Consider the following 11,590-nt stretch of genomic DNA (forward strand, 5'->3'; position numbering starts at 1 on the left):
CACCTGTCTGTCCACCCGTGTGTCCACCTGTCTGTCCACCTGTCTGTCCACCTGTCTGTCCACCTGTGTGTCCACCTGTCTGTCCACCCGTCTGTCCACCCGTGTCCCACCTGTGTGTCCACCTGTCTGTCCACCTGTGTGTCCACCTGTCTGTCCACCTGTGTGTCCACCTGTCTGTCTACTTGTCTGTCCACCTGTCTGTCTACCTGTCTGTTCACCTGTCTGTCCACCTGTGTGTCCACCTGTCTGTCCACCTGTGTGTCCACCTGTGTCCACCTGTCTGTCCACCTGTGTCCACCTGTGTGTCCACCCGTCTGTCCACCTGTGTCCACCTGTCTGTCCACCTGTCTGTCCACCTGTGTGTCCACCCGTGTCCCACCTGTGTGTCCACCTGTCTGTCCACCTGTGTCCACCTGTGTGTCCACCTGACTGTCCACCTGTGTCCACCTGTCTGTCCACCTGTCTGTCCACCTGTGTCCACCTGTCTGTCCACCCGTCTGTCCACCCGTGTGTCCACCCGTCTGTCCACCTGACTGTCCACCTGTGTCCACCTGTCTGTCCACCTGTCTGTCCACCTGTGTGTCCACCTGTCTGTCTACTTGTCTGTCCACCTGTCTGTCTACCTGTCTGTTCACCTGTCTGTCCACCTGTGTCCACCTGTGTCCACCTGTCTGTCCACATGTGTCCACCCGTCTGTCCACCTGACTGTCCACCTGTGTCCACCTGTCTGTCCACCTGTCTGTCCACCTGTGTGTCCACCTGTCTGTCTACTTGTCTGTCCACCTGTCTGTCCACCTGTCTGTCCACCTGTGTGTCCACCTGTCTGTCCACCCGTGTGTCCACCTGTCTGTCCACCTGTGTCCACCTGTCTGTCCACCTGTGTGTCCACCTGTGTCCACCTGTGTCCACCTGTCTGTCCACCTGTGTCCACCTGTCTGTCCACCTGTGTCCACCTGTCTGTCCACCTGTCTCTGCAGATGAATGACGGACAGTTCACCACCATCCAGCTGGTGGGGATGCTGCGGGGCATCGCCGCGGGGATGAAGTATCTGTCAGACATGAGTTTTGTCCACAGAGACCTGGCGGCTCGTAACATCCTGGTCAATTCCAACCTGGTCTGTAAGGTGAGAGGACCACCTGTCTGCCTGCCCACCTGTCTGTCTGCCCACCTGTCTGCCTGCCCACCTGTCTGCCTGCCCACCTGTCTCCTGCTCACCTGTCTGCCTGCCCACCTTTCTGTCCTCCTGCTCACCTGTCTGACACTCACCTGTCTGCCTGCTCACCTGTCTGTCTGCCCACCTGTCTCCTGCTCACCTGTCTGCCTGCCCACCTGTCTCCTGCTCACCTGTCTGCCTGCCCACCTGTCTCCTGCTCACCTGTCTGCCTGCCCACCTTTCTGTCCTCCTGCTCACCTGTCTGACACTCACCTGTCTGCCTGCTCACCTGTCTGTCTGCCCACCTGTCTCCTGCTCACCTGTCTGCCTGCTCACCTGTCTACCTGCTCACCTGTCTGCCTGCCCACCTGTCTGCCTGCTCACCTGTCTGCTCACCTTTCTTCTGCCCACCTGTCTGCCTGCTCACCTGTCTGCCTGCTCACCTGTCTACCTGCTCACCTGTCTGCCTGCCCACCTGTCTGTCTGCTCACCTTTCTTCTGCCCACCTGTCTGCCGCTCACCTGTCTGCCTGTCCACCTGTCTGCTGCCTGTCTGTCTGCTGCCCACCTGTCTGCCCACCTGTCTGCCCACCTGTCCGCCCACCTGTCTGTCTGCTGCCCACCTGTCTGCTGCCCACCTGCCTGTCTGCTGCCTGCCTGTCTGCTGCCCACCTGTCTTCTGCTCACCTGTCCGCCTGTCTGTCTGCTGCCTGCCTGTCTGCTGCCCACCTGCCTGTCTGCTGCCCACCTGTCTGTCTGCTGCCCACCTGTCTGCCCACCTGTCTGCCCACCTGTCTGTGTGCTGCCCACCTGTCTGCCCACCTGTCTGCTGCCTGCCTGTCTGCTGCCCACCTGTCTGTCTGCTGCCCACCTGTCTGCCCACCTGTCTGCCCACCTGTCTGTGTGCTGCCCACCTGTCTGCCCACCTGTCTGCTGCCTGCCTGTCTGCTGCCCACCTGTCTGCCCACCTGTCCGCCCACCTGTCTGCCCACCTGTCTGCTGCCCACCTGTCTGCCCACCTGTCCGCCCACCTGTCTGCCCACCCGTCTGCCTGCTGCCCACCTGTCTGCCCACCTGTCCCATTAATCTACCTGTCCTGTGGCAGGTGTCAGATTTCGGGCTGAGCAGGTTCCTGACGGAGAACTCTTCCGACCCGACGTACACCAGCTCCCTGGTGAGTCCTCCCAGGTGTATGATGATGTCATCAGTAATGAGTAGCGCGGTCGATGCTGATGGACACGTCTGGAATGATTGTTGTTGGATTAATTGATTGATTAATTGATTCATTCTTTTTGCAGGTTGATCAATACGTAAATCTTTCTCTGTAATCTTTTGTTGAGTTAAAGTTTTCCAGCTCAAACCGCTTTAATGTGGCAGAAACTGTCCTGATTCTGGTTCTGATCTGGATGTTTCTGTTTGGATCCTCAGGGAGGGAAGATTCCCATCCGGTGGACGGCCCCTGAAGCCATCGCCTACAGGTGCGTCTTACCTGCAGCTCGTTGTTGCAGCTTAGCTCCAGACTGTAACTCATCCGTCTGTCCGCTGCTTGCAGGAAGTTCACCTCCGCCAGCGACACCTGGAGTTACGGCATCGTGATGTGGGAGGTGATGTCATACGGCGAGCGGCCGTACTGGGACATGAGCAACCAGGACGTAAGCCTGACCACAGACCTGTAAAAGCAGCTGGGACAGTGTCAGAGGGCGGGGCGGCGCCGGTTCGATGCCCGGCGAGATGTTTTTTAACTTAAAACCTCCTTTAACTTTAATTTATTTGGTCAGATTTTCAGTGACCTTTGATCTAAATGCTCAGCTGAACCGAACGACGGGGTCATAATTTAAACGTCTTCTGACCTTTTTTCAGGTGATAAACGCCATCGAGCAGGACTACCGGCTGCCGCCGCCGCCCGACTGCCCCGCCTCCTTGCACGCGCTCATGCTGGACTGCTGGCAGAAGGAGCGAGCCAACCGGCCCCGGTTCTGCGACGTGGTGGCGGCGCTGGACAGGCTGATCCGAAACCCCGCCTCCCTGAAGGTGACGCACCCGGAGGCGCCGAGGTGAGGCCCGCTTGAGTGGCGGCTTTGGAATGTCACTCACGCAGCAGCTCAGGGGTCAGAGGTCAGAGGGCGGCCTGTGTGACTGACAGCTGTTAGACGAGCAGGTGCAGAGCAGCTCGGTTAAACTCCAAATTAAGTCATTTCCTGCCTGTGGGCGCCGTCCGTTTAAAGCAGCAGGCAACAAGAAGGGAAGAAACCGTTTAAAGCAGCAGGCAACAAGAAGGGAAGAAACCGTTTAAAGCAGCAGGCAACAAGAAGGGAAGAAACCGTTTAAAGCAGCAGGCAACAAGAAGGGAAGAAACCGTTTAAAGCAGCAGGCAACAAGAAGGGAAGAAACCGTTTAAAGCAGCAGGCAACAAGAAGGGAAGAAACCGTTTAAAGCAGCAGGCAACAAGAAGGGAAGAAACCGTTTAAAGCAGCAGGCAACAAGAAGGGAAGAAACCGTTTAAAGTAGCAGGCAACAAGAAGGGAAGAAACCGTTTAAAGCAGCAGGCAACAAGAAGGGAAGAAACCGTTTAAAGTAGCAGGCAACAAGAAGGGAAGAAACCGTTTAAAGCAGCAGGCAACAAGAAGGGAAGAAACCGTTTAAAGCAGCAGGCAACAAGAAGGGAAGAAACCGTTTAAAGCAGCAGGCAACAAGAAGGGAAGAAACCGTTTAAAGCAGCAGGCAACAAGAAGGGAAGAAACCGTTTAAAGCAGCAGGCAACAAGAAGGGAAGAAACCGTTTAAAGTAGCAGGCAACAAGAAGGGAAGAAACCGTTTAAAGCAGCAGGCAACAAGAAGGGAAGAAACCGTTTAAAGCAGCAGGCAACAAGAAGGGAAGAAACCGTTTAAAGCAGCAGGCAACAAGAAGGGAAGAAACCGTTTAAAGCAGCAGGCAACAAGAAGGGTAGAAACCGTTTAAAGTAGCAGGCAACAAGAAGGGAAGAAACCGTTTAAAGCAGCAGGCAACAAGAAGGGAAGAAACCGTTTAAAGCAGCAGGCAACAAGAAGGGAAGAAACCGTTTATAGGAGCAGGCAACAAGAAGGGAAGAAACCGTTTAAAGCAGCAGGCAACAAGAAGGGAAGAAACCGTTTATAGGAGCAGGCAACAAGAAGGGAAGAAACCGTTTAAAGCAGCAGGCAACAAGAAGGGAAGAAACCGTTTAAAGTAGCAGGCAACAAGAAGGGAAGAAACCGTTTAAAGCAGCAGGCAACAAGAAGGGTAGAAACCGTTTAAAGTAGCAGGCAACAAGAAGGGAAGAAACCGTTTAAAGCAGCAGGCAACAAGAAGGGAATAAACCGTTTAAAGCAGCAGGCAACAAGAAGGGAATAAACCGTTTAAAGCAGCAGGCAACAAGAAGGGAAGAAACCGTTTAAAGCAGCAGGCAACAAGAAGGGAAGAAACCGTTTAAAGCAGCAGGCAACAAGAAGGGAAGAAACCGTTTAAAGCAGCAGGCAACAAGAAGGGAAGAAACCGTTTAAAGCAGCAGGCAACAAGAAGGGAAGAAACCGTTTAAAGCAGCAGGCAACAAGAAGGGAATAAACCGTTTAAAGCAGCAGGCAACAAGAAGGGAATAAACCGTTTAAAGCAGCAGGCAACAAGAAGGGAAGAAACCGTTTAAAGTAGCAGGCAACAAGAAGGGAAGAAACCGTTTAAAGCAGCAGGCAACAAGAAGGGAAGAAACCGTTTAAAGCAGCAGGCAACAAGAAGGGAAGAAACCGTTTAAAGCAGCAGGCAACAAGAAGGGTAGAAACCGTTTAAAGTAGCAGGCAACAAGAAGGGAAGAAACCGTTTAAAGCAGCAGGCAACAAGAAGGGAATAAACCGTTTAAAGCAGCAGGCAACAAGAAGGGAAGAAACCGTTTAAAGCAGCAGGCAACAAGAAGGGAATAAACCGTTTAAAGCAGCAGGCAACAAGAAGGGAAGAAACCGTTTAAAGTAGCAGGCAACAAGAAGGGAAGAAACCGTTTAAAGCAGCAGGCAACAAGAAGGGAAGAAACCGTTTAAAGCAGCAGGCAACAAGAAGGGAAGAAACCGTTTAAAGCAGCAGGCAACAAGAAGGGAATAAACCGTTTAAAGCAGCAGGCAACAAGAAGGGAAGAAACCGTTTAAAGCAGCAGGCAACAAGAAGGGAAGAAACCGTTTAAAGTAGCAGGCAACAAGAAGGGAAGAAACCGTTTAAAGCAGCAGGCAACAAGAAGGGAAGAAACCGTTTAAAGTAGCAGGCAACAAGAAGGGAAGAAACCGTTTAAAGCAGCAGGCAACAAGAAGGGAAGAAACCGTTTAAAGCAGCAGGCAACAAGAAGGGAAGAAACCGTTTAAAGCAGCAGGCAACAAGAAGGGAAGAAACCGTTTAAAGTAGCAGGCAACAAGAAGGGAAGAAACCGTTTAAAGTAGCAGGCAACAAGAAGGGAAGAAACCGTTTAAAGCAGCAGGCAACAAGAAGGGAAGAAACCGTTTAAAGCAGCAGGCAACAAGAAGGGAAGAAACCGTTTAAAGTAGCAGGCAACAAGAAGGGAAGAAACCGTTTAAAGCAGCAGGCAACAAGAAGGGAAGAAACCGTTTAAAGCAGCAGGCAACAAGAAGGGAAGAAACCGTTTAAAGCAGCAGGCAACAAGAAGGGAAGAAACCGTTTAAAGCAGCAGGCAACAAGAAGGGAAGAAACCGTTTAAAGTAGCAGGCAACAAGAAGGGAAGAAACCGTTTAAAGTAGCAGGCAACAAGAAGGGAAGAAACCGTTTAAAGCAGCAGGCAACAAGAAGGGAAGAAACCGTTTAAAGCAGCAGGCAACAAGAAGGGAAGAAACCGTTTAAAGCAGCAGGCAACAAGAAGGGAAGAAACCGTTTATAGCAGCAGGCAACAAGAAGGGAAGAAACCGTTTAAAGCAGCAGGCAACAAGAAGGGAAGAAACCGTTTAAAGTAGCAGGCAACAAGAAGGGAAGCAACCGTTTAAAGTAGCAGGCAACAAGAAGGGAAGAAACCGTTTAAAGTAGCAGGCAACAAGAAGGGAAGAAACCGTTTAAAGCAGCAGGCAACAAGAAGGGAAGAAACCGTTTAAAGCAGCAGGCAACAAGAAGGGAAGAAACCGTTTAAAGCAGCAGGCAACAAGAAGGGAAGAAACCGTTTAAAGTAGCAGGCAACAAGAAGGGAAGAAACCGTTTAAAGCAGCAGGCAACAAGAAGGGAAGAAACCGTTTAAAGCAGCAGGCAACAAGAAGGGAAGAAACCGTTTATAGCAGCAGGCAACAAGAAGGGAAGAAACCGTTTAAAGCAGCAGGCAACAAGAAGGGAAGAAACCGTTTAAAGCAGCAGGCAACAAGAAGGGAAGAAACCGTTTAAAGCAGCAGGCAACAAGAAGGGAAGAAACCGTTTAAAGCAGCAGGCAACAAGAAGGGAAGAAACCGTTTAAAGTAGCAGGCAACAAGAAGGGAAGAAACCGTTTAAAGCAGCAGGCAACAAGAAGGGAAGAAACCGTTTAAAGCAGCAGGCAACAAGAAGGGAAGAAACCGTTTAAAGCAGCAGGCAACAAGAAGGGAAGAAACCGTTTAAAGTAGCAGGCAACAAGAAGGGAAGAAACCGTTTAAAGTAGCAGGCAACAAGAAGGGAAGAAACCGTTTAAAGCAGCAGGCAACAAGAAGGGAAGAAACCGTTTAAAGTAGCAGGCAACAAGAAGGGAAGAAACCGTTTAAAGCAGCAGGCAACAAGAAGGGAAGAAACAGTTTAAAGCAGCAGGCAACAAGAAGGGAAGAAACCGTTTAAAGCAGCAGGCAACAAGAAGGGAAGAAACCGTTTAAAGTAGCAGGCAACAAGAAGGGAAGAAACAGTTTAATGCAGCAGGCAACAAGAAGGGAAGAAACCGTTTAAAGTAGCAGGCAACAAGAAGGGAAGAAACCGTTTAAAGTAGCAGGCAACAAGAAGGGAAGAAACCGTTTAAAGCAGCAGGCAACAAGAAGGGAAGAAACCGTTTAAAGTAGCAGGCAACAAGAAGGGAAGAAACCGTTTAAAGCAGCAGGCAACAAGAAGGGAAGAAACCGTTTAAAGCAGCAGGCAACAAGAAGGGAAGAAACCGTTTAAAGTAGCAGGCAACAAGAAGGGAAGAAACCGTTTAAAGCAGCAGGCAACAAGAAGGGAAGAAACCGTTTAAAGCAGCAGGCAACAAGAAGGGAAGAAACCGTTTAAAGCAGCAGGCAACAAGAAGGGAAGAAACCGTTTAAAGTAGCAGGCAACAAGAAGGGAAGAAACCGTTTAAAGTAGCAGGCAACAAGAAGGGAAGAAACCGTTTAAAGCAGCAGGCAACAAGAAGGGAAGAAACCGTTTAAAGTAGCAGGCAACAAGAAGGGAAGAAACCGTTTAAAGCAGCAGGCAACAAGAAGGGAAGAAACCGTTTAAAGCAGCAGGCAACAAGAAGGGAAGAAACCGTTTAAAGTAGCAGGCAACAAGAAGGGAAGAAACCGTTTAAAGCAGCAGGCAACAAGAAGGGAAGAAACCGTTTAAAGCAGCAGGCAACAAGAAGGGAAGAAACCGTTTAAAGCAGCAGGCAACAAGAAGGGAAGAAACCGTTTAAAGTAGCAGGCAACAAGAAGGGAAGAAACCGTTTAAAGCAGCAGGCAACAAGAAGGGAAGAAACCGTTTAAAGCAGCAGGCAACAAGAAGGGAAGAAACCGTTTAAAGCAGCAGGCAACAAGAAGGGAAGAAACCGTTTAAAGCAGCAGGCAACAAGAAGGGAAGAAACCGTTTAAAGCAGCAGGCAACAAGAAGGGAAGAAACCGTTTAAAGCAGCAGGCAACAAGAAGGGAAGCAACCGTTTAAAGCAGCAGGCAACAAGAAGGGAAGCAACCGTTTAAAGCAGCAGGCAACAAGAAGGGAAGAAACCGTTTAAAGCAGCAGGCAACAAGAAGGGAAGAAACCGTTTAAAGCAGCAGGCAACAAGAGGGGAAGAAACCGTTTAAAGCAGCAGGCAACAAGAGGGGAAGAAACCGTTTAAAGCAGCAGGCAACAAGAAGGGAAGAAACCGTTTAAAGCAGCAGGCAACAAGAAGGGAAGAAACCGTTTAAAGCAGCAGGCAACAAGAAGGGAAGAAACCGTTTAAAGCAGCAGGCAACAAGAGGGGAAGAAACCGTTTAAAGCAGCAGGCAACAAGAAGGGAAGAAACCGTTTAAAGCAGCAGGCAACAAGAAGGGAAGAAACCGTTTAAAGCAGCAGGCAACAAGAAGGGAAGAAACCGTTTAAAGCAGCAGGCAACAAGAAGGGAAGAAACCGTTTAAAGCAGCAGGCAACAAGAAGGGAAGAAACCGTTTAAAGCAGCAGGCAACAAGAAGGGAAGAAACCGTTTAAAGCAGCAGGCAACAAGAAGGGAAGAAACCGTTTAAAGCAGCAGGCAACAAGAAGGGAAGAAACCGTTTAAAGCAGCAGGCAACAAGAAGGGAAGAAACCGTTTAAAGCAGCAGGCAACATGAAGCAGCTGAAGTGTGAGCTTTGTGTCCTGAATGATGCTGATATTTTCATTTAAATTAGAGCTGATAAACACAGTCTGATTGTCCCTGTTTGCCTCTCAGTCCGTCTCATCCCCTGTTGGACCAACGGGTGCCGCCTCCCCTGTCAGCCTGTGGTTCGGTCTCCGAGTGGCTCCGGGCCATAAAGATGGAGCGATACGAGCAGAGCTTCCTGCAGGCCGGATTCACCAGCCTGGACATCGTCTCACAGATCAACACAGAGTGAGACTCGATTATTTCACTGTTGACCTGTACGACCGCCTGCCAGGCGACACTCTGGGAAAACACATGTTCTTCTTTATGTTTCCACAGAGACCTGCTCAGAGTGGGCGTGACCCTCGCTGGCCACCAGAAGAAGATCCTCTCCTCCATCCAGACGCTCAGGATACACAAAGCCACGCCCACCTTGCTTTACTGACCAATCACAGCCCTCCCCTGCCGCAGCGTCCAAAGCCACAACACTCAGGATGAGTCCGACAGCTCTGATCCTGCCTCAGTCCGTCCAATCAGAGCCAAACAGAGCTGACCGCCGTCTGGTTGGTCGGCTTTTTATCCCATCATCTCACCAGCCAATCCACTGCTCAGGAAACCCAAAGCTCCACCTCCCTTTACCTGATTGGATGGTTTTCAGTCTGAACGGTTGACTCATTGAAGTGATCGGCCAATCAGCATCCAGCACAACAAGCTGGTTGGAGAACATTTTGGACCAGCATCAGGACTGTAATAGCAGGAGGATAAGATGTATTCTGGTCTGTACTGGAAGCACAAAGCCGGAAGGGATCAGCTGATGGTCAAATGGACCGAACCAAGTGAAGCCTCAGTTTCAGATTTCTGTCCAAACTCCACAAGGAATATTCTGGGATTTTATCTGAACTTTCTGCTAATTTCTTAAAGACTTTTTATGAAAGAAGTCGCAGGAATTCAGAAAGTTTGCACCTCACAATTGCTGAGGAATGACCCGAAAGGACCTACCGCACCTCACGGTCGCTGAGGAATGACCCGAAAGGACCTACCGCACCTCACAATTGCTGAGGAATGACCCGAAAGGACCTACCGCACCTCACAATCGCTGAGGAATGACCCGATTGGACCTACCGCACCTCACAATCGCTGAGGAATGACCCGAAAGGACCTACCGCACCTCACAATTGCTGAGGAATGACCCGAAAGGACCTACCGCACCTCACAATCGCTGAGGAATGACCCGATTGGACCTACCGCACCTCACAATCGCTGAGGAATGACCCGAAAGGACCTACCGCACCTCACGGTCGCTGAGGAATGACCCGAAAGGACCTACCGCACCTCACAATTGCTGAGGAATGACCCGAAAGGACCTACCGCACCTCACGGTCGCTGAGGAATGACCCGAAAGGACCTACCGCACCTCACGTTCGCTGAGGATTGACCCGAAAGGACCTACCGCACCTCACGGTCGCTGAGGATTGACCCGAAAGGACCTACCGCACCTCACGGTCGCTGAGGAATGACCCGAAAGGACCTACCGCACCTCACTGTCGCTGAGGAATGACCCGATTGGACCTACCGCACCTCACAATCGCTGAGGAATGACCCGAAAGGACCTACCGCACCTCACGGTCGCTGAGGAATGACCCGAAAGGACCTACCGCACCTCACGGTCGCTGAGGAATGACCCGAAAGGACCTACCGCACCTCACTGTCGCTGAGGAATGACCCGATTGGACCTACCGCACCTCACAATCGCTGAGGAATAACCCGAAAGGACCTACCGCACCTCACGGTCGCTGAGGAATGACCCGAAAGGACCTACCGCACCTCACGGTCGCTGAGGAATGACCCGGTTGGACCTACCGCACCTCACAGTCGCTGAGGAATGACCCGGTTGGACCTACCGCACCTCACGGTCTCTGAGGAATGACCCGGTTGAACCTACCACACCTCACAATCGCTGAGGAATGACCCGAAAGGACCTCCCACACCTTAGGATTTCCCCGGTTGGACCTACCGCACCTCACGGTCGCTGAGGAATGACCCGAAAGGACCTACCGCACCTCACGGTCGCTGAGGAATGACCCGGTTGGACCTCCCACACCTTAGGATTGACCCGGTTGGACCTACCGCACCTCACAATTGCTGAGGAATGACCCGTTTGGACCTCCCACACCTTAGGATTGACCCGGTTGGACCTACCGCAGCTCACGGTCGCTGAGGAATGACCTGGGACCGCCTGAAACACACACTTGTGCCTTCAGAGAAAATCTTTGGGAATCTAAATGAACACTAACTTTAAGAGTTGAATTTTCTGTATCGAGAAATCGTCCTGGGACATCGATCACATGGTCAGACACTAAAGGATGTAGATATCCTCAGATGTATGTTGTTCTAAGGGATCTACAGCTGTTTTTACAGTGAAAGTTTAACTAGAAGCTTTCATACTTTTTATTTGACACTAATAACTGACGTGAAAGACTTGATGAGGTTAGATTTCCATGTGATCAGTGATCAATGATCTGGAACAGAACCATTGCAGATTAAAGCATTTTAAGGCCTTTGTTGGTCTTTAGAGGCTCCTGAGAGTTTCAGATTCAACAGCAGAAATATCTAAACTGTCCAAAAACTGTTGATGGTTTCGTATTTTAGCACTTTTTGTACCTGATGTTTGATTATGTTTTTATTCTGTAGAACCAGACATGTTTTTATACTGAATTTTATATTTCAGGAGAAAAGGTTCTGATGTTTCAAGGTTCTGATGATCACAGGTTCTGATGATCACAGGTTCTGGCCACCAGCAGGGCGGTTCAGTTTGTTTCTGAGGCAGCGAGCAGCTCCACCATCTCTGGATCAACAGGAACGTGCTGCCAGCGCTCGGCTCTTCCTGTTCGGTCTCTTCGGTCCAGCAGCTCATTAACGCAGGAAGTGAAGTGTTGAG

The 11,590-nt window shown here is 50.6% G+C and overlaps 1 protein-coding gene and 1 long non-coding RNA gene across 3 annotated transcripts in view; one reads left to right on the forward strand and one right to left on the reverse strand.

Annotated features, from left to right (window-relative positions):
• Nucleotides 1-9,821, forward strand: part of ephb4b (eph receptor B4b) — a 34,883-nt gene extending 25,062 nt beyond the window's left edge. For both annotated transcript variants that reach the window (XM_072376123.1, XM_072376124.1), the window contains exons 14-20: nt 978-1,124; nt 2,259-2,327; nt 2,582-2,631; nt 2,706-2,805; nt 3,014-3,207; nt 8,743-8,901; nt 8,992-9,821. In XM_072376123.1, coding sequence (XP_072232224.1) covers nt 978-1,124; nt 2,259-2,327; nt 2,582-2,631; nt 2,706-2,805; nt 3,014-3,207; nt 8,743-8,901; nt 8,992-9,097 — 825 coding nt within the window. In that variant the 3' untranslated portion in view covers nt 9,098-9,821. The remainder of the gene's footprint in view (nt 1-977; nt 1,125-2,258; nt 2,328-2,581; nt 2,632-2,705; nt 2,806-3,013; nt 3,208-8,742; nt 8,902-8,991) is intronic.
• Nucleotides 9,822-10,288: 467 nt separating this feature from the next.
• LOC140281648 (uncharacterized) lies at nt 10,289-10,835 on the reverse strand. Its single transcript, XR_011909782.1, has 4 exons — nt 10,785-10,835; nt 10,672-10,753; nt 10,436-10,590; nt 10,289-10,344 (listed from the first exon to the last, which is right to left on the reverse strand). It is a non-coding gene; the product is annotated as an uncharacterized lncRNA (long non-coding RNA).
• Between the last annotated feature and the right edge of the window lie 755 nt (nt 10,836-11,590).

The sequence above is a fragment of the Leuresthes tenuis genome, unplaced genomic scaffold (assembly GCF_036924035.1).
Source record: "Leuresthes tenuis unplaced genomic scaffold, fLeuTen1.0.hap1 SCAF_22, whole genome shotgun sequence".
Lineage (NCBI taxonomy): Eukaryota > Metazoa > Chordata > Actinopteri > Atheriniformes > Atherinopsidae > Leuresthes > Leuresthes tenuis.